This window comes from Nannobrachium achirus, assembly GCF_963921795.1.
Source record: "Nannobrachium achirus genome assembly, chromosome: 19".
NCBI classification, from domain to species: Eukaryota; Metazoa; Chordata; class Actinopteri; order Myctophiformes; family Myctophidae; genus Nannobrachium; species Nannobrachium achirus.
In genome coordinates this window covers 43,858,139-43,881,564 of record NC_137826.1, presented here as the reverse complement: position 1 = coordinate 43,881,564, position 23,426 = coordinate 43,858,139, and the positions used below count along the sequence as shown (strand labels likewise).

At 44.1% G+C, this 23,426-nt stretch overlaps 1 protein-coding gene across 1 annotated transcript in view; it reads left to right on the top strand.

The window, feature by feature from the left end:
• Positions 1-23,113, top strand: part of dpysl3 (dihydropyrimidinase like 3) — an 81,190-nt gene extending 58,077 nt beyond the window's left edge. Inside the window, exons 12-14 of the mRNA XM_080748859.1 lie at positions 9,076-9,255; positions 16,705-16,861; positions 22,990-23,113. Of these exons, the coding sequence (XP_080604985.1) occupies positions 9,076-9,255; positions 16,705-16,861; positions 22,990-23,081 (429 nt within the window). The 3' untranslated portion in view covers positions 23,082-23,113. The remainder of the gene's footprint in view (positions 1-9,075; positions 9,256-16,704; positions 16,862-22,989) is intronic.
• Positions 23,114-23,426: the final 313 nt, after the last annotated feature.

The window sequence follows — 23,426 nt, the reverse complement described above, 5'->3', positions numbered from 1 at the left end:
TCGCTATTTATTGTCTCTTTATGCATTCTTTTACCTTCTTTGCCCCGCTTTTCTGCCTCAGCCGCGAACGGTGCTACGTCACATATCATTCTTCCTGAAAGGTCTGTCCTTCTTCCTGAGACGACAATCACTTATCCTTTACAGTCTCTCCTTCTTCCGTGTCTCTCAAGTAAACGTCCCTGACGTATGCGGATGCGACGTGCCTTTGCACAAGTGGAACCTATACTTCTCTGCCGGAGCCGCCGCTACGTCACTGACTCCACCTTTGCCTTCAGAACCCATGTCGCCTCTCGCGACCGAGTTTTTCCCGGTGAACCTAAGCGCAACGGTGGGGGCTTGGGAGTGTGGGGAACACGCACCACTGACTACTATTGCTGATGATGGAGAGCTTATATAGCTTAGCCTTTGTATTGAAAATGAGAGGCACTCTTGCCGATTTATTAAGAGTCGAGACTCGTCGCCAATTGCAAGATATTTAAAAGTTATTTGGGGCCATGATGATGATGATATCCTTTTCTTCCCACAACTAGACTAAGGATTTATGTGCGAACACTAGGATTCGCCCGCCGAAGGCGGGCGATATTCTAGTTTCTGTACGTTTGGGTCCTCGGGAGATGCCAAATTGATTTGACCTTGCGCTGAAAATGTTTGTGAACGCGTGATCTGCAGTTTTGGAACCGTCTTTATCATCACTGTCGGCCAAAAATCTTGTATCGCCAGAATCTCCAAAACTAGTGAAAATAGCAGATCTACAAACACACATGCGCTTGTAGTTGTAGATCTGCTATTTTCACTATTCGAAATCCTTTTTAAAATGATAACTACAAAACGACATACATACAAGGTTTCCACCCGACAACAATGTTAGGCAAAAAGGATAGATCCGGTCCTAGATGATGATTGCCCGAGCCGCATTCGAAGCCATTGTAAAACACTGTTAAACACACGCCTGGACGCCTGTACATGCATCAGCGTTAAGCCAGTCCTTACTTTCTCCAATACCGAACTTTTCGGCGGAAAGGTCCGGTTCGACTACAAAATGACGTCACTTGCGAGAAGTTGCAACTTCTGAAAAGCATTACACCGAATTAGAGTTCGGAAATTTGCACGTCGGAAAGTCGCAACTCACCGAACATTTCTGAGGTTTCAGAGATACTATGGACAGGCCTTTACCATGCCAACAGCATGTTTACAATATGAATGCTGTTCTGGGCGATGGCAACTGCCTTGTTTGTGCAGACAGTCTTTTCGTCAGTGTGGTTATTGTGATGCTTGGGTATTTTTTTACATGTTAACTGAGGACAATTTACAAAGGACTGGAGAGTAGACGTAATGTAGTTGGAGGCTACCATCCGATTGTGTCCACATTTTTATTGTTTGTTATTTTCCTTTTTATTGTTTATTATCCGGCTTCCATCATGATAAGCTGTCGCAACCGCACACCATATCCCCCCTCCACACGCACACACACACACACACACACACACACACACACACACACACACACACACACACACACACACACACACACACACACACACACACACACACATTCCCCTGGCAGCGGACGGTGATGCAATGATCTCGGTGTAGACTATACAGAAGACGAGTAGGGCCTCTGGGAACATCTTAGTTTGCAATGCAGAAAACATGGTCAGAAGAATGGGAACATAAACATGGTTTGGACACATTACAGAACAACAGAAGTGTATGGAATTTAGGACGATTTGGGGGAGATTCTGATAAAACTTTACAGTGACTTTTTTAAGACAGTCTGCATCTTCTACTTGAGCTTCTACATCTTCCTTTGCGTGTGTAAATCATCAGCGTACATGAAACCAGTGCTTCTCAAACATTTTCATGTCAAGGACCCCCAAATTTATATCTTAACCCCCGTCTGAAAAGATGTTCCAAGGGACCGTGCCGCATAAGAGAGGATTTTGGAAAGTTTGTGGAAAACTCTATTCTAGACAAAGTATAAACCAACACAAGCATAAGCACAGGGACGCTGAAGGCGGCAGTGGCTCAGGTAGAGAAACCGTCATTAGAACACGGAGGGTTCCCAAAGGGTTCCCAGTTCGATCCCAGGCTCCCCCAGAGTTAGTGTCAAAGAGTCCTTGAGCAAGACTCTGAACCTCTAGTTGCTCCCGATGTGCAGGTTGGTGCCTTGCATGGTTCCCTCCACCATCTCTGTAAAGCGCCTTGGATAAAGGTGCTATATAATGAACCATTTACCATTTATTTACTTCCGCTCCATGTTAATGAATTCTCCCTGGCCGTGCACGGACGCTCCACTTGTGCACAGTTTTGTCCGTGCGCATGAAATGCATTGACAAGACGTCCCGCTGTGGCCAGGTGTGGCGAAAGAGGTCGTGCACAAACCTGCAACGCAGTAAAGCACGTATGAGGACGTTTTTTTTAGGTGGGTTCCAACGAGCGTTAACCTATTGAGGCCGATTCTAAAAATGTCTTCTAAATTCTAAACAGTTTTCTGAAAAATGTATGTTTCTATATCAGTTTTGCTCAAAATGTTTTATGTCAAGGACCCCTAGAATTATAGGTATTTGACCACGGACCCCCATCTCAAAATACTTTGTTCCAGGGACCCCGAGAAAGAAAGATTTGAGTTAGAAATGTTGACTTTCAAAAATATATACCATATAAAATATGTAACAAAAAAATAGCTAAAATAGCAGATCTACAAGCTCATAGAGCTTGTACATCTGCTATTTTTGAATAGCCAAAAAGACAAAATAATGGCCCTTTGGGGTTAGGACCCCGGACCCCACTTTGTGAATCGCTGGTTTAATAAATGAAACAAAACACATCATTAACGGTTAAATTCAGGGCAGAACAGCCATCCAAAAGATTTTTTTTTTATTAACGAGGGAAAATGGGCAAAAATACATACGATCCAAAATCGTATGTATCCAAAAAAGTATCGTTAGAAAAACCAAACTTGGAAACAAATGAAACGGAATTTGTAAGAGCTCTGGATGTGTCAGAAATACCGCCATGTTAGGAAGCACTGGCACAGGAAGTTTAACCAGCACTCTGCACTTCCTGTTTACGCTGCCATAATTGAGTGAAGAAAGGATTTTAATGTGGAACAAAAAAATGGCCAAAATTGAAGGTGTTATGAAAGAATGATGATTGAATGGAAGAATGAAAACATGGATGAGGTAGTAGCGCACTGGGTGTTCAATGTGGGGTCCGGAGACCCCCAGGGGTCCTGGAGGGGGTTCCCAGGGAGTCTCCTCCTGCTAAATGATTGATAGTCTGGAACAAGTACAGACCAGTATGCCTTACAGCAGTGGTTCTCAACCTTTTCAGGCCGCGACCACCCAAATAATCATATTTTAACTGCCCCCCACCCTGACAAGCACTAAGAGTTGAGGCATTACATTTTGTCGGTTGGTTCTATTGTGAAAATAGCAGATCTACATGCTCACAACGCCTCGCGTTGCGAGGCGTTGTGAGCATGTAGATCTGCTATTTTCACAATTTCTGCCTCTAATATTTGAGTAACTGGCCGATGTTTAATTTGTCATTTTAGAGGTATTAAAAAGTCCTTAAATTGTCACTTTAGAAATGTGCATAGGGGCGCCTGCTGGCCTACTGGTCCAGGTGCATACCACTTGTCTTAGGCATTGCCACATAGGCATGGATGCCTGGCAGCGTCACCGGTTCGATTCCCTCAGCTTTATATACCCTCTATACACTTAAACTTTATGTTGGTTTGTTTACTGTTGAGAGAGAAAACAATGTTGCACATTAAGCTAATCTTCTGGGGACCCCCCTGGGGGTCCTGGCCCACAGGTTGAGAACCAGTGCCTTACAGCAGTGCAGTGGTTCCCAAACTGTTTAAAAAGAGAAATTGTTCCCAAACTGTTCCCAAAAGAGAAATTAGACGTTTGCCCGGGACCCAAACTATTGGGTCCCTCACACGTTGTAAGCTTGTGGATGTAGATGCAAAAGTATAAAATTCTGACACAGTTTTTTGGGGTAACAATGCCGTGAGTGTACCCTGAACCCCCCTGAGTATTACCCCAAAACCCACGTTGAGAACCAGCCCCCACTCAAGGGGAAAGTCTTAAAAAAGTTGGAAATAAAGGAATAATCTCCACTGCCTCTAATTCGAACGGTTAGCGGTTCCACTGAGGCGCGCAGGTTCTTGCAGAGTGATGTCACCTTCTCTTCATTTCCTGTTGAGTCCCTCCAGATAACAGAGCAGAACATAGCAACACCACACTGCTCCCAGAATGCATGCATCCACCTCCAGCATGCACTGTATGTATGTGTACCGTATGTATATACTGTATATGTAGTACTTTGATGTGTGGCCGAATGAGAATGCTAACTGTTTTACTGTCCACAGTCCAGGGGGACCCCCCCTGTCCCCCGCAGTAAAAATACACACATAGCATCTCAGTCTGTTATCAGCAGGAGTACATCTGGTCTGGATTGCTTATTGTTGTTAGGCAACACCCAAACACACACACACACACACACACACACACACACACACACACACACACACACCGAGTAATAAGCACAAAAAGTGAGCATAGATAGTATATGACACATGCCGGTAATATGTGTACAGCTATGTGTGTGCGCCGCCTACTGATGTGCAAATGGTACAGACATGCAGACACACACACAAACGCACATGCCACAAACGCACATACGCACACACATACACACACACACTAAACAGCTCTGTCATGACCTCATGGCTGGCAGACAGACAGCGAGCCTTAGTTCTGTCCTGTTCTGGCCCAAGTTTGGAAGCCAGTTGAAAACAGAGCCGTGTGCAGAGGAAGAGAGCAACAATGAGAGGGAGAGAGAGTGGGGAGGGAGGGAGAGAGAGTGGGGGGGAGTGGGAGAGAGGGAGGGAGGGAGAGGGGGCATCACATAATATTATAAACAAGCATGTCAGATAAGAATGTTGGACAGTGGTGTTTTTTTTACTTAAGTAAAATTATCAATACCACAATGTAGATGTACTCTGTTAACAAGTCCGGTATTCAAAATGTATTTGAGTAAAGGAGGTTACGGTTAGGGTTAGAAATATTAGAAGATAAGAACTTAAGTACAAAAGTATTGGTATCAAAATATACTCAGCGTACCAAAAGTAGAAAGTACTTATTATGTAGAATGTCCCGTTTCACAAGTTTTCACAAGTTTTCACAATCCGTCGCGATGCGGCGCATTGTGAGCATTGAGATCGGCTAATTTCAAATGGCCAAAATGTATATAGGGCTGAAGTGGTTAATGTATGTTTTGCAATAATAATCAAATTCTACAAAGTAACTAGTAACTAAAGTCTTCAAATAGTGGAGTAAAAGTACAATATTTACCTCTCAGTAAATGTGCTTTGTTACTTTACACCACTGAAGTTGGACATGAGCGGACACCGGAAAGACGAGAAGAATGACATAAATCAGCGTGTCCTAATCTGTGGGCTGGGGACCACTGTGGTCAGATGGGTAGGCCGTGAACGCTTTCCGGATTTTCTAGTGGCCCCTGCTGCACGAAGCTTGAGAACCACTGAGAGACACATCAAATGATGGAGAGAGAGAGTAATGTATCGTCTCATCGTCTCATGTATCGTCTCATTGGCAAGAAAGCGTCATAGTTGAATCGGTCAAGTTTTAGGAAATATTACTGCTTAGGAACCATAGGATTCATCTAGTTAGGTTCCTTGATTTGGTTCCTAGTTGTTCCTTCGTGGCATAGGATATCACATGAGGCTGTGCGGCGAAGCCCTTAAATTACACATTCAGATCCTTCTAAATAAAATTACTAAAGAACTAAAAAAAAAAAAAAAAAGTGTCATCCAGAGTTATATTTCCTTGCGCAAGAGGCTTGATTGCCATGGAAACCTTTGGGATCGAGCTGTGTGAATCATATGAGGCTATAAGACACTGGGGTTTCTCTCAAATCATGCAACCTTTTGGACAGTACCAGTAGGCCTACCTAATGAGAAACCATCCTAACTAAGTACCAAGATCAGAGGATATATCCTTCCAATCCAAATGAGATTGGGGTGTGTGTGTGTGTGTGTGCTTGCGTGCTTGCGTGCGTGCATGCGTGTGTGCGTGTCAAATGGGGTGGAGAAAGATGGGGAGAGTGGGAAAAGCGTGAGGTAGAGAGAGAGATGGGAGTATAACGGCAAGAGAAGGAGAGCCAGAGAGATGCTACAGAGTCATCAGGGGCCAGCTGTTTGTGTACATGCCAAATGGACACGTATGAAGAGAGAGAGAGAGAGAGAGAGAGAGAGAGAGAGAGAGAGAGAGAGAGAGAGAGAGAGAGAGAGAGAGAGAGGGGGAGGGAGGGACAGGGAGGGGTCTCATTTCTCTCCCCTCTTTCCCACACATGTTGGTAATTAATACTGAGCCCTATTATCCCTCTCTCATTCTGTCTTCTCTATCCCTCTCTCACAGGGACGTGCGGAGAATGTTAGAGAGGCAGGGGCTGACATTTCTAAAAGGGCCTTTTTGGTTAAAAATAACAAAAATAGCCGACCTCCAAGCTCACTGCGACGCGTTGTGAGCTTGGAGGTCGGCTATTTTCCATGCTTGATTTCTACACATTTCTTGATTTCAACATAAGATGCTGCATTCAAGTTCAGGAGAGTTTGGACAAGGCAATTCTCTTGAATGCTGCCTTCAGATATGGCATGGAAAGGAGGCATATGCATTTCTTTAACTGCATTCATGGTCTGGAGAGGGCACTTTTTACAGATGGGCTCAAGCCCCCTTTGATGTCTATGTGTGCACGTGACTGCTCTCTCATTCTCTTGATCTCCCACTGTCCATCTCTTCAAAAGTCCCTCTCTCTTTCCCTCCTTCTCTATCCCTTTCTCATTCTCCTTCGTTTTATCCCTCTCTGTAATCTCTTCCTTTCTCCCTCTCTCTCTCCCCCTCTATTCCTCTCTCTGTCTCCCCCTGTTCTCTCTGTCCCTCTCTCATGCTGTGCCATTCCTCCAAGAATCCTCCGTGGCTCCGTCCTCGGTTACGGTTTCTCCAAAACGATAATCCTGCGCGAGAATGTTGCATTTTAATAATAAATTGATAAGAGATCGTTCCTTTAATGTTCCTCTCAGACAGTACAGTAGTACAGTACACCCTTGTCTGCTCCTGTACAGTTATGTTAGTGTTGTGTAGCTAGACGTATCAGAGATCTCCCATAGTACTCAACCCCAGTACTTGGGTCAAAGTATTGCTCAACTGCAAGTGATAGTTGCTTTGATCAATTTGCACTTGAGTTTCAGTACTTGCTTTTCATGTATTCAAAAGTACATGCTTTGCAAAATATTGTTTTACTATATTTGAAGTGGGGCTTAAGTGGTTAGGCTTAATTCATAATATACTTTTTCCCTTCCTAAAAATGTAGTGTCAAAAATAATGTAGTGTCAAAAATAAAAATAAATGTCTGTGTCCGAAAATACAAATAGGTCTACTCAAATAAAGTACAGATACTAAAAACTTAGGTACGGTACTCTTAAATACAGTATAGCCAACTTTGTTAATGTCCACCACTGGCAGCCACTAGTCTGTGTTACACTGTTTTGCTTCACAGGCCCATTATATTAATCCAGAGTGTCGGATGGTAATGTAAAACACAACGGTCAGCTTTGTGGTGTTGAGTGCTGTGGTCACACATTCCACCCGCTACACTATGTTAGTGTACTTGATTTGTAACGCACAAACACATGATCACATGACCTGTGCATGCACAGAAAGACACTTGCAGGCTGGTTGCTCATGAAATCATGGTCCAGCTTTAGCAAGCTTTAGTTTACGTTTTTTTAGTTGTGAGCTTTTGCGCTGGCACTAACCAGAATTATTGCACACGCACGCACGCAAGCAAGCACGCACGCACGCATGCACAGACACACTCAATTAAACAGATAGACAGGATCAAACCAGTAAGAGCGGGCTGAAAATTACAGTGTATAACCATCAATGAGTTGAGATGTAGCAGGTCCAATTTACAGTATCCATGAAGTTTTTTCTAATTTAGTTGGAAATTGTATGAATGTATTTTTTATTATTCATGTAATTTTTCTGCATGTCTCTGTCACCCCACCCCTCTCAACACGTAGCACTCAAAGGATCCAAATGGAAATTCGCTTTTTTTGTGTTTTATACATTCAACGCATATGTACAAAGAGAGAGAGAGAGAGAGGGAGAGAGAGGGAGAGAGAGAGAGAGAGGAGAGAGAAAGAATAACAGGTTTATGACAGGTCTCACAGATGCTCAGCATTTGGCTGCCGTGTTGTGAAACTCAAGTGCTGTCTGAGTGCGCAGCTGAACGCTCTAATTACTGCACATTTGGCTGGAAAAGTCTCATTTGACAGCTCATTACACGGAAGACCTACGGTATCATGTAATAATGACCTGTGGCCTCTTGCACAATTCTCCAATTCGCTCTCTCTCTTTTTGAGCGGTGGCCACACCGTCCCCTTAGTGTGGCCGTGTGTGTAGCTATGCGTCTATGCGTCTATGTGTGTCTGTAGCCTGAGCCTGGACTGCAATACCGCTAGATGACCAGAGAGGTGGTGTTGAGCAGCCTTGAAATGTACACGCATGCACGCACACGCACACACACACACACACACACACACACACACACACACACACACACACACACACACACACACACACACAGCCTTGAAATGAATGGACACACTGTTCACACTGGTGTGATTTTTACAGTATCACCCTCTTTCTGTATGTTGTTTGTGGTTTGCACATATCTTTCTTGTTAGGGCTGTCACACTTTTTACAGAATCATCTCTCCGCAATTATTTGAGATAATCGCAATTATTTTTGTGCAATTGTTGTAATCGTTTCCATGTGGAAAATGTTCATACATTTTGACATTTGACATTTTCAAAATTTAGTGTAAATAGCACTATTTCTGGCCATTTGCTTTTTCTATTTCTATATTGCAGTATTGATACTTTTACTTAAGTAAAACATTTGAATACTTTTTCCCACCACCATTTGCTTTCCATGACTGATAACACGATGCTAACCCTTCCATCCTGTGTGTTGCTCTCAGGCTGCCGAGTACAACGTGTTTGAGGGCATGGAGCTGCGCGGGGCGCCCCTGGTGGTCATCTGCCAGGGCAAGATCGTCCTGGAGGACGGCAACATGCACGCCACCTCCGGCGCGGGCCGCTTCATCCCCTGCACCCCCTTCCCAGACTACGCCTACAAGCGCGTCAAGGCCAGGAAGCAGGTTTGTCTTTGTGGTCGGATTTGTGCTTTTTTTTCTTCTTTTTTTTTAAGACAGGGTGCCATGATTTCCCCCCTACAACATAATCATCAAGTGTTATGATTGTACTTATGGATAGATAGGGAACTACATACGTATGACGGCAGAACGCTTTTCTAATTGATGAAATGACTGCTGCAGACTGTAGAAGGTGGTAGGACTACAGTTCTGAGACCAAATACTGTACCAAACTCTCGTCACATCTGCATCCAGGTCACGCTGCCAGGTGTTTCTTGGTACTTCCTTCTCCCCTGTGGGTTCCAGAACAGGGTGTATCTTGTGATAATTAGATGCAGGTTTGCGAAGAGTGTGGCCAATCCGTCGCCAGCGTCTTTGGAGGTTTTATTCCTCTACATAACACGGTGTTGCCTTGTTCGCTGCCAGAGTTCCAGGTTACTGATTGTGTTTGGCCAGCAAACTTAGAGGAGGATTCCTCTAAGGCAGGTGTTGTTGAAAGCCTGGATTCTTTTCATGGTGTTGACAGTTGTTCCCCAGTTTCTGCTCCAAACAGCAGAACAGGCTTCCCCATGGAATTAAAGATCCTGATCTTGGTGTTTATGGCCAGATCTGAGGATCTGCAAGACTACAGGTGCACAGATAACACTTTAGTTTAGTTTTGAAGTGCACACGGAGGCCATTGTCTCTGTCTACTTGGATGTACCAGCTCAGTGGCCTTGTGGTTGGAGTGTCTGCCCTGAGACTGGGAGGCCGGGGTTCAATTCCTAGCTGGGTCAATGGGGGTCATACTGTACCATAGACTCTGAAAAATGGGACCCAGTGCCTCCCTGCTTGGCACTCAGCATCAAGGGTTGGATTGGGGTCCCTGCGACATACTAGCAACATACTAGTGTCATGTCCAGGGGGTGTACTTGTACATCAAGCTGTCTCACACTACAGAAACAGGAGATAAACTCCTGCCCTATGTGCCTCATGGCTCGGCAAGGCTTACTTTACTTTGATGGACAGCATGTTGGACGTGTGCATCGATTTAATTCCTCTGTGGTAAATGGTGCATTATATAATTGTAAATGGTGCATTTATATAGCACCTTTATCCAAGGAGCTTTACATTCACCCATTCACATTCACATTCATACACCGATGGTGGAGGACATCATGCAAGGCACCAACCTGCTCATCGGGAGCAATTAGGGGTTCAGAGTCTTGCTCAATGACTCTTGACATTAACTCTGGGGGAGCCCGGTATCGAACTGGGAACCTTCTGGTTCCCAAGCGGCTGCTCTACCTCCTGAGCCACTGCTGCCCCATGCAGCAGCCACACAACTGATACACTGTATGATAAGTGGGACCTTCACAAAGGTTATATGTCTGTCAATACAGACAGTGTAGAAACAGTTATGACAGGGTACACTGTATGCTTTTCCCAGTGTGGATAGCCATGTTATACCAAATGCTTCATTTTGTCTCTTAAAACCCCACTTACTAGGCTTTCCCAGTCGTGTCCTAAAGTAGCAAACATGTCATATTCTCAAGCAGCATAGCTGTTTGTCACAGTAAACCTGTTTATTTGGGTTGCTGTGGTGTGGACCGAAGAATGCCTGGTGTTTTTTAGTAGGGACAGAAAACTGCTGGCCTGAACAGCAAGCCCTACCCAAACAGAGAGGACAGAAGAAGCTGTCTTTCTATCTTATCTATCCATCGTCTGTCCTCCTGACTTTCTGTCCATCTGTCCCACACTGTCTCATTCTAGCTCCGTTTGTCCATCTGCATGTTTGTTTGTTCACGGCTAAGCGTGGATTAATTGCAGTCCTGTCCACTGAATTGTGCGTCAGGGTAAAAATAGCACTGGGAGTGTGTTAAGGCGGATCAGAATAGCCGGAGAATGTGGTAATGGTGCCTTTTATAAGCAGTGTGAGCTCATTTGTCTCGCAGGAGGAGGACACGGGAGAGAGAGATTGGAAAAGGAGGACGAATAGATGCGGTAGGGGAAACAGGAGAGGTGGAAGGAAAAGGGGAAAATGGACATCAGATGTTGTTAATAATGCTGCATAATCTTTCTGTTTTCTTCGATTCTGTTGCCTCTGTGGTGAGATCAGGGTGAACTAATTAAATAAAAATATACAAAAAGCTTTACTCATGGGAATTCAGGGGCATTACGTATGTTTTGGGCGGCCGTAGCTGAATGGTCAGTGAGCCTGCCTAGGACTCTGGAGGTCCCAAGTACGATTCCAGCTCTCAGCAATGAGTTGAAGTGTCCATGAGCAAGACACCTAACCCCTAACTACTACTCCCCTCTGTGGGAAGCAGTCAGCTGGGTGAAGCTGGAAACTGAAGTTCCCCCATGGGATATGATTATAGAAAAATAATTGGATGGTTATAACATGGGAATCATGTTCGACCGTGGTCCTTCTGTACGTTGCTTTCGGTGGAAGTGTGCATCAAATGGCGTATGCCACGTTGTGAAGAAAAACATTAGGGAGCTCTTGACAACTTTGTGACAACAAAGTCACGTTACAGTAGCTTGTTTAAAGACAAAACGCATGGACATTTTAGCTGTGCTCAACGGTAGTGAGAGAGATGGAAGATGGGACGGGAGTGAGACATGAGAACAAAGAAATTGAAGAAAGGAGTAGAGATGGAGCCGAGAGAAGGGAGGGGGGTGGATGGATGCGGCGGAGATAAGGTTCATATCAGACTTTTATTATGTCAACCAGAGGGTGTGGGCTGTACTTTGTCCAAACCTTTCCCCTACCAGGGTGGTCTGATGAATGTAGAAGAGGTGCAGTGTCCACCAACGTGCATAGCTTGTGCACCTCCACACAAAAGGGCTGTCAGTAGGTATAAAACGCAGCCAGGGATGGGACGATATTCATATCACGATTCATATCACGATGATTGTGACAAAAGAAATCACGATTTAAGATATTATCGCGATAATCAAAATCCATTATCCTGGGGCGGAACATTTGCCAAAAATAGCCGATCTACAAGCTCACAACGCGAGATCGGCAATTTGTTTGGCAAAGACATTTGATAGAGAGTGGAAAAAAGACTGTAGTATATTATTATTAAGTACTGTACCTTTTACCAATTATAGAGGGTTTAAGTGGTACCGGATATGCAGCTTGGCAAATAGATGGTGAATTGATCCCAGTGCATGTCGGAGGACGATATCACAATAAATTAAATCTCCGCGATACGATTATCTCAAGGGATTTTTATCACGATAAACGATAATATCGCTTAAACGTGTCCAGACTGCAAGTACTACCGTCAGCCTTTCCTAAGACTATTTGGGGGGGGAGGAAACATTTGTTTCATGTTACGAGGATGAAAAAGCTTTCTGATGTGGGTTGTCGCTGGTGGAGGTACCGCTGGGCCTTGTTTCTATGAAAACCATTGTTCCTAGAACTCGTTCCGTGGTGAAAGCAGGACCCAAGCTTTGCCTGTCAGTGGTGTACGGCGGTCAGGATACTTTCCTTCAAAACCACACAAAGCATTCGGGGAAAGTTATTGATGTAGATAGGAGCAATAATACCTCGAGGGATGGGATAGATTATCCGGCTGTTCAACAGTGTTGATTTTGTCAGCTAAAACTATGACAAAAAATGTTTGTCGTTTTTTTCACTGACAAAAACTAAATAAAAATGAAATAAAAACTAAGCTGTGATGACTAAAACTAAGACTAAATTTATTGACAATTTCGTCAACAAAATAAAAACTAGACTAAAATGTTGGGGAGGGACCGGTGGAGAAGAGAGTAATTTTATGTTTGGTTTCTCTCCGGTGTTGCGTGCTGAAAATAGCCGATCTACAAGCTCACAACGCGTCGCAGCGCGGCGCGTTGTGAGCTTGTAGATCGGCTATTTTCAGCACGCAACCAAGTGTAAAATCAGTCATTACGATGCCATCAAGGCCTGCCAAAATACATTTTAGTTGACTAAATTAACTGTACATTTAGTCACCTAAAATCTTATGATATTCAGTCGACTAAAACTAGACTAAAACTAAAACTTTTCAGGTGACTAAATTATGACTGAAACTAAATGACATTTTATTCAAAAGACTATGACTGAAACTAAATCAAAATTTGCTGTCAAAAACAACACTGCTGTTGCTGTTCAACCCTGGACCCTTTTTCACAGCAGACGTCCTATTCGACATGGGTGTTTCATTTCGGTGAACTTTGATACTGGCACACAGACGAACCTTAAATGAAACACACCCACTGTTAGCAGTATTACCTTCAGCTGTGTTTACCTGTCAAAATAGCTGCTGTTGTAGCTACGTCTACAGGCTCTACACGTAAGTCCAACAAAGGCCTGGGCCACACATCATCATACAGCGCAGATGTCTTTTCTGGGATTTATTTTGACACAAATCCTCCAAACCCCTCCAAACAGACTGATGTCATCAAGACACTGTGAGAACAAAAGAATTAAACAAAATACATCTTGTTGTTCTCTCAACTTCTTGGACAGTTACAAGGATCCGTTAGTCGTTCTGCAAGTTCCAGTGACTGAGAGACGTTGTCTTTTATCAGGTCTTTTGTAATTGCTGTCGTCAAGCAAAAATAAACAGCCATTACTGTTAACGTTTTGGAAATTCAAGTGAATTGACCATAAAATGACTTTATTCTCTCTTCTCTAATTACTTAAACTGAATACAGATCTTAATTGTAAAGCCTCCCCCCCCCCCACCCACCACACCTCCCCCGGGGCCTATGAAATCAAACCCTTATGACAATCCCTCTACTCATGCTGTAGCCGCTTGAATGATGAGAAAGCGGTGCTGTTTGTCAGCGCGGGCCATGGCAACAGCGAGATGTTTATCCTGGTAGCAGACAGTGTGTGCGTTTTTCTTCATTAACAGATGTTCCTTTTAACTTGGGAAGTTGGGCTTCCAAAGCCTTTCACTGAGTCACCCCTCTGACAGGAAGACAGTGGAGGGTCTGTCCGCGGAGACTGAGAACACCGCGTTTTAGTGTTCTGTGTGCGTGTGTGTGTGTGTACACGTGCGTGCGTGCGTGCGCACACACGCCTTAACTATATGCGTCTACTATCAATTGGGATTTTACTGTGCGCTGTGTGTGTGCGTGCGTGTGTGTGTCTGTGTGTGCGTGTCTATATATGCATTCATGAGTGTGTGCACAAACTGCACATGTACACATTGGTTTGTTTGTGTGTGTGTGTGTGTGTGTGTGTGTGTGTGTGTGTGTGTGTGTGTGTGTGTGTGTGTGTGTGTTTGTGTGTGTGTGCGTGTGCGTGTGCGTGTGCGTGCGCGTGTGCGCGTGTGTGTGTGCCATGTGGTTTAGGGTCTAAGTTTTTTATTGTCACATGCTCTTAAAGTACAGCTGTGGTATAACATTGCAGGAAGTACAGTTCTTGTACTTGGAGCCTGTGTGGACAGAAATAAAAAAAGACATACGATAGCATTAGTCATAATACTATTCAAATTAGTCATAACAACAAAAAAACATCATACTATAAATGCACAAAATCTCTGCGTAAGTACAGCATGTGCATGCACGTGAGTGTGTCACCAGTGTATCCCAACGAGAGAAAGAGACAGAGAGAGAGAGAGAGAGAGAGAGAGAGAGAGAGAGAGAGAGAGAGAGAGAGAGTGAGAGTTTGAGCATCTGCATGCATCAGTATAAATCTGTAGCTGGTTCCCCGCAACAGGATGTGAAATATGCATATTTCATTCAGGCACAAAGGGTTACACAAACAGCCCATATGAGATTCATGAATGTAATAATGATAAACAGGTGTGGGCATAGAGACGGCTTGGTTCTGTTAAAGACAGCTTATCTGTGGGCACTTTACGCACCATGGAGCCATGCTTCTCAGACATTTTGGCTCATGTCACCCTTGTAAATAACCTTTTCATCCACGGCGCCCCTCAATTACATTTATAGCACCTTATGTCATATTAGCGCTACGTAAATATGTCAATCTTTCCCGCCTACGGCGCTGTTTATGTCATGAGGGAAAACCTGGTGTTTATAAGTGTAACCCCAGCTAGCATCCCTATTCTGGGGGGAACATTCACCAAATATAGCAGATCTACAAGCTCACAACACGTCACGTTGAGAAACCCTGGCACGATGTCCCTTTGACTCTTGTCAAATGCCTCTTCTCCTCAGAGAATGCTCAGTCAAATCTATACTTGAGTAGAATACTGGAGTACTTACTTGCAAGTATAGAAAAATACGTATTGTAAAGCACATTTTATTTTTAACTCAACTATCCCGACAGCATTGGCTTTTTTTGGCAAAAAAACATTTTTTTTTTTTTTTTTACTCACCCTGAGCTGCTTGGACCAACGTGGGTGGTCCTGGCTCGTCCAGCGCTTTCCAGCGAGCCATTTTAGATGGTCCGACGATTTATTCCATTGAAAATGGTTTAAAATAAAGTTTAGACCCCCCCCCAATGTTCACCGAATGTTCACTGTCGGCGGCGCGACGTATTCCAGTGTGCCGATCCCGAACTAGTACGGCTTTTTTAATAAAATGAATAAAATAATCCGAGGCCGCACCGAAGCCTGGCTCTAAATTTTCAATCTAGGCCGCCGACCGAAAGCCCTTTCCACCGGCCCGTAATCGGGTAACGCCGCCGCATCGCACCGCCGAATCCAATAAAAACTCACATCTTTGAAGCCCTTTTTCTCTGAACTGTGTTCTCTGTGGAAGCGGGAAGGTTTTATTTACGGCTAAATCGCCGAAAATCGGGCTTTAAATGCGTGATAGCTTATAGCTATCCTGTTGCTATTTTCATCCGGGTCTTTTGTGTCACATGCACAAACGTGTACACGCGCGTCACTGCCACGTGGGTCCCTGTATGTTACTACACTCGTCTATGAGAGAGACCCTGGCCACTCAACAGACCTTGGGCGCCCCCAAGTGGCCTGGCACTGGAAGCGTTAATACCAATGCATATATACAGTAGCTATAAATTCTCAACTTGTCTAATAGCAGTGTTTTGAGCATGTAGTAGATTGGCTATGTTTCACTATATGAAATAGGGCTTAAGGAGTTCATGAATTCCTGATGTATTTTTGAAAGTTTGGTTTATGGGTGTCCTTTCCTGGAAATGCAGTGGAGTCAAAAGTACAACATTTGTTTTTGAAATGTAGTGGAGTAAAAGTCACAAGCTTAAACACGAATACTCAAGTAAAGTACAGTTACTCTAAAATCTTTCTCTAGTACTGTACTCAAGTAAGTGTACATTACTTTGTTACTGTCCACCACTGGTTGCATCGCTCTTAAAACAACCAACCAAGTTGAAGTCATCAATTTCTGTGTGTGTGTGTGTGTGTGTACAGTATGTAATCATATGTGTGTGTGTGTCTCTCTCTCTCTCTCTCTGTCTCTCTCTCTCTCTCTCTGTCTCTCTCTCTCTCTCTCTCTCTCTCTCTCTCTCTCTTCATCTCTCTCTCTCTCTCTCTTGTATAGCTGGCGGTGCTGAGGGCAGTGCCCAGGGGCATGTACGACGGGCCTGTGTCTGAGTTCTCCATGTCGCGCGGCGGGACCCCCTCGGCCTCGGCCCGCACCTCCCCCACCAAGCAGCCCATCAGGAACCTGCACCACCAGACTGGATTTAGCATTGCAGGTACAGTAACCCTGAACCCTGCAGGTACAGTAACCCTGAACCCTGAACCCTGCCGTGAGACCAGCGGTCTTACTCCTGATCACCCCTCCATACCTGACCATAAGTTCCATAACATACACTGGTATAGATGTGGTTTGGTTTTGTGCAGAGACCCATACAGAGGCTTCACTTTGTTTCAGTGAATGAAAGGTTATTTTGACCAATCTGTATGGTAGGGCATTAACCAAAAAGTAGACAAGTTGACTCAGTCGACTTCATTGCACAAGTCGACTCCCACCAGGGAAAGTCGAAAGTTGAAAAAAAAAAAACATCGAACATCAAATTAAAAACGTATTTTTTCATAATTATTTTTGCGTGTGTGTGTGTACTACAGCATTCAAAGTAGGATTGCTTATTGTCAAGGACAGAATTCTCCTTTTCCAACTGTGTTTTTTCAATAGAATTAAGCACAAGGTTTCGGGTTTTGTCCTCCGTTCATGCACCCCCCATCCATCAATTTGATGTCAAACAATAAAGTCGACTTCAACTCAACTTTTTACTGAGTTGAGTCGACTTGCAAAAATCACAAGTTGTTAATGCCCTACTGTATGGTAGAAGAGTATGTTAGACAAGGGATAATTGCCGGGTCACTGGTCATTATTGAGAAATAAATCTCAGACAGGGTGATAAGGCATCGACGCGTAGCTTGTCGTCACTTGGCTACTTAATAAATAAATTGGCCCAAAAGTAACAACAAAACCAAGTATTTTCTTGCTTACGGTAATGAAAGTATTCCATAAGTGTTGCACTGGCCGTCCACCCAGTGCAACACCGTCGCCTCGGAAAACAAGGAGGCATAACATTCAAGCGGTGCAGCCAGGTGCTCTGTCCCTTTGGTTAGACAGCGGCCTTTGATTCAGAATCAAGCATCGGCATAGTACAATATAACTAACACAACTGCAGTGGTTGTATTTGGTCTCCCTCAGGGACGTGCAGAGAATGTTAGAGAGGCAGGGACTGGAATTTCTAAAAGGGCCTTTTGGTGAAAAATATTGACAATAGTGACGCGTTGTGAGCTTGGAGGTCGGCTATTTTCAGTGCTTGATACCACACTGAACTAAGCATAATCAATACTGGAGATGTGGCGTAGATTTCTACACAGAGAGGGCAATTCTTTCAACATACTGTAAGAAGCTGCATTCCAGTTCAGGAGAGTTTGGACAAGGCAATTCTCTTGAATGCTGCCTTCAGGTTAATCAGGTATGGCATGGAAAGAGGGCATTTGCATTTCTTTCACCACAGTAAAAGCTGCATTCATTGTCAGGAGAGGCCCCCTCCCTGCTCTTCTACTGAGAACTGCAGATCCTTTGGTCTGGACTGGTGCTGAGGGACCACTACTGGTCGACAAGTGATTCCGCCTGAAGGTCAAAATTCAATTTCTCCCCTGACTGACTGTGCAGGCGTGCTCTATTAGCTCAGTGGTAAAAAATGTCAGCACTTAGTGCACCAGGGGACGCGGGTCTGAGTCCCCGGTAAAGACAAAATAATGAGGGTTACGTAGTGCATGCTTTGAGTGATTACAGGCTCACATTCTGACTCATCATCTTCTGTTGATGTCTCGTAGACTGTACATGAGTCAGCGCCTCCACAGAAAGCCCAAACGGGTCAGGTCACTAGCATGTGTGCACGTTTGACCTTTTTTTCTGGAGTTATATAAGCTCCCGCCATGGTGGTTTTTCATCTTTGCATTCATACTTAAAGCTAGCGTGAAACCCTCTGGAAAACGATAAAATACAGAGCTTTCAAATGCAGATTACTACAGATATCCAAGACCCGGTAGGAACGCATTGAAAAAAGGCTTCATAGACATATAGATATCAGACATCTGTGGAGTTTAGTCATGGTTTGTTTAACAAAAGCCTGCCTAATGAGGTTGATCATCGTAACAGTGCATATGAGACATACGACATCTGTTCATTATACAATCCACAGATTGACAGTCTGATTGCGCCCATATGTAAACCGTATAAAACGTATAGACGTTAGATTACATCAGATTACAGTAAAAATGTGTTTTTCCTCGAGTTGCTTGACAGCGGGTATAATGCAGAATGTACAGCACATAGACTTATTTTCCCACATTGGTCACGGTGTAAACTTCACACTTGATCCCTATATACGCCATCGTCGGTAGTCTTCGTGGCCAATGTACAAGCTCACAACACGTCACGTTGTGAGTTTGTGACACTATGTGAGCTTGTAGATTGGCTATTTGCGCCATCTCTGTGTCATTGTAGGCAAATCTCTTCACAATTTATCAAAATGTTTCACGATAGCAGATCTAAAAGCTTGCGATGTGACGTATTGTGAGCTTACAGATAATCTATTTTCAAATGTTCAAAGTATAAAATAGGATTTATTGAACCCTAGCGTCCCTATTCTGGGGGGAACGTTTTTGGTTGTGAAGTGGTCTACTGTACACCTAAAATTTGGTTTGATTTGGTGTAGATGGAAAAAAGAGCAGACCAAGATTACACACAGAGGCAACTCATAAATGGTAAATGGTGCATTTATATAGTGCTTTTTATCCAAAGCGCTTTACATAGATTGTGCATTACATTCACCCATTCATACACCGATGGCGGAGGAAACCATGCAAGGCACCAACCTACTCATCTAGGGCAATTAGGGGTTTAGAGTCTCAAGGACACTTTGACACTAAGTCTGGGGGAGCCCGGGATCGAACTGGGAACCTTGCGGTTCCAATCTGGCCACTCTACCGGCCACTATACCCCTGCCACACCTCATGTCCAGTTTACCAAGTCTAGTGGGTTTTAAGTGGTTAAGTGGCTGACTAAGAACAACTTGTGTGAACAGTGCAGCCTCTGCTTGCCAGCAGGCTGCCTCTGGGCATGTGGATGTGGGCACACCGAGGTAGTGGAAATCAATTTGAACACGTCAGCCTTTGGTTGGTTGCCTGGCACACAGAAACCCACACTCCAGTTTAGGATAGCAAACACAAGCGTAAACTGACAATCAAGGCCTGAGAAGGGCGTTGCAACAGAAAATAAATAAAAAGCTAATTGTAATTTTCAGAAAATAGTTTTTTTGCGCAGTATTAGCCAAATATACGAAAATGATTAAACAGTGGCTTTTACTCTCATGCCATCATTCTCATATTATTTAGCCCCCGCAGGCATCATTATCTGATGTGTGAATAGTGATGATGAAGGGCAGAGGAAGAGGTGACCTCCACTGGAAGGAATTTCACCATTACAGGGGGGCTAGACTTCTCCCAATTTCCCAGGCTTTGCAATGGTGATGCTGTTTGTAGTGTGTGTCTATGTGTGCAGGACACGTCTATGTGTCATGCAGTTCCTTTTATGAAGATTAAAGGATTAAATATTATAATCAATGTAATGTAGTCCATGTGCTGTTCGTGCGTGTTTATTTGAGCGCGTGGGCCTCCTCAGAAATGAGTCGATCATCTACCCTACAGCACGGCGCACGCCTATCCCAGACATCACTACAGCGCACCTATCCCAGACATCACCTGCAGAGTTGATTTACTTGTCTGGACGTTCATTTGAAATATCCTTGTCTTAGATGTGGTGTACAGTAAGTACAGTACAGTACGCCGGACGTACATCATTATGATGCGACACATGGGGATCAATCCCACAGTACTGTACTCCACACATTCCTGTCTATGGCTACTCATTGTGATGGTGTAGTAGCAGACAGACTCCCTTGGCTCATCCATTGGAAAAACTCAAATAGAGTAAAGACTGCTGCGTCCTACTGGTACTGACCACTAGCTCCTTTTGTCGGACAGATGTGAACAATATTTCAGCGGCTATCAAACGCAGGCTCGGACTGGCCATCTGGAGACTCTGGAGAATTCCCGGTCGGCCGCTGTGCCACCGGCGGCCGGTATGATTAAGGAGGGAGGGAAACTTCAATTTGAGGTCACCCTGGGGCACCACACAGGGTTAATCAGGCCCTGACAGGAGCAGTTGCATATATTGAAACTCCCACCACTCATTTAAAGTAAAGTAGATGGGATAAATAGGTGTTTGTTACTGTTTGTATTAATGAATAATGCAAAAAAATATATATCGCGCGCTGTGCGCACTCGCATGCAGGGCTGGTCTGATGCAAATTCCCGGGCTGAAAATGAGTCCCAATCCAAACGGCTCACACTCTTGTCTCCTCTTACCGCATCCATAGCATTTATAGGAGACCACATGTCGTTTTGTCTCTGTATACACATGCTGTTAATCCCTCATAAAGGGAACTTAAATTAAAACTATGATAAAATACATTTGTGTCACAATAAGAATACCACAAGTATCAGGTTTTCACACCAGTACCACTACTACATCTGAGAAATCACACCCAGTGCGAAGTGAGCGGTGTCTTTTATGGGTTCATTTCGCTAAAGCGTCCCGCAAAGCTTGGCCAATGTGGGATGAGGCAGGACATACGTACAAACAGCACAGCTCAAAAAAACCCGTCTGTATTCCCTCTGGAAAGAGAGGCCGAAGAGATCTCTGTCTGACACTGTAAAGACACTGAACAATCTCAGCACGAGTCTTCCTAATCTACCGGTCTAGAGGAGAAGAGAAGAGGATCTACTGTACAGTATGTCTGTTTAATCCTCCGTCTAATCCAGTCCATCTCAAGTCACGTGGGAGCACGTTCTAATTGGCCTTCCGTCTTACGGGGAGGATTAAAAACGGAGACCTATAATCTCGTTTATAAGATGTTCTACTACACTGTAGATTTATTAGACTAGGATTCAAATTATGATTCAGATAGCACAACAGAGAGAGACAGGACAATAAGTGCAGAGAGATGGAAGGACAAGCAGCTGGAATCAAACTGGGAACATTTGCAATTATATGGGTGACTAACGGACTGACTGGTCAGCTACTGGGGTGCCCTTGTGATTCAGATGTGATTCAGACCACGTACTATGTAGTAATGCCATTTTTTAAATTCTAGGTGTGACACATAGTGTACACACACACACACACACACACACACACACACACACACACACACACACACACACACACACACACACACACACTGTATCACATATCATCACACAAATCGTAGTTATTGTTTTTTCTTAGCAATTAGATCTGGAAATGGAATTGGAAGAGCTTGCTTTTGCTGAAGAAGGGCAACTTCACTGATATCTAATGTGAATCCTATAGTTCTATTGTGTCTCGAAATGCCATCGAGTCGCTGGCTTATAGCTGGCCTACATAAAACAATGCATTTTAGCCAGGTTTTTACGTTGACAGATGGCCATTTTTCCAGCTGGGGTTTAAACTAAATGGTTGAGGCGGCCTGCATTTCAAAGGCTTCCGAGGCTGCCCCCGTAGTGCAACAGTCCAGTTCAATGTTATAAATAATGCCAGAAAAACATCTGCTGTGTCTTTTCTTCACCCAGGTCAACACAGAACATTACTGAACAGCATGATGTGATTCATGATTGTAAAAACTCCAGTGGTGTAAAGTAACCAAGTACATTTACTTAAGTAATGTACTTAAGTACAGTTTTGAGTAATTTCTACTTAACTGGAGTATTTCCAATTTCCAATACTTTTACTTCTACTCCACCACATCTCGGATCCAAACATTGTACTTTTACTCTTCTACATTTATTTGAAAACTTTAGTTACTAGTTACTTTGCAGATATAAATTATTAGATTATAAAACATACATTAATCCACTTTAGCCCTATTTTATTCCTATGCTATTTGAAAATAGCCGATCTACAAGCTCACAATGTATCGCAATGCGACGCGTTGTGAGCTTGTAGATCAAAAAAATCTCCAAAAAATGCTCCATTCTCACTGAAATGCATTGGCGGATTCCACTCTAGGTACTTTGGTGTGTGGGCACCGTAACAGAGTATTTCTACATTGCAGTATTGATACTTTTACTTAAGTAAAACATTTGACTACTTTTTCCACCATTGAAAAACTCTCTCTCTCTCTCTCTCTCCCTCCCTCCCTCCCTTCCTTCCCTACCTCCCTCCTCTCCTACTCTCTCTTTTCTGATCTCTCTCTCTCTCTCTCTCTCTCTCTCTCTCTCTCTCTCTCTCTCTCTCTCTCTCTCTCCCTCCACACAGCTCCCTCCCCAGATGACATCCCCATCAGGCCTGCTGGACGGCGTATCGTAGTGCCCCCTGGTGGTCGTTCCAACATCACGTCCCTCAGCTAAATGTGTCTGGGAGAGGGAATGGCAGCCCCACGGCCAACTGGGAGGGAGGGAGGGAGGGAGGGAGGGAGGGGGAAATGGATGGAGAAAGGGAGGGAAAGGGGTTGGGGGAGGGGGAGAAGGTGAAGATGATGAAGGAGAACATTAGTTTAAAAAGTTAAAAGAACAAAACACTGAATCCTCATGCCTTATCTGTGTCACAATGCTACCTTTGCTCGGTTGAAAACAGTATTCCTTTTCCTGGGTGTGTGCATGTGTGTGTGTGTGTGTCTGTGTGTTTGGTCGGGGAGGGGAGGGGAGGGGAGGTTATGCCACAAAGCACTGAATATCGGCAGCCGTTTTAATCAC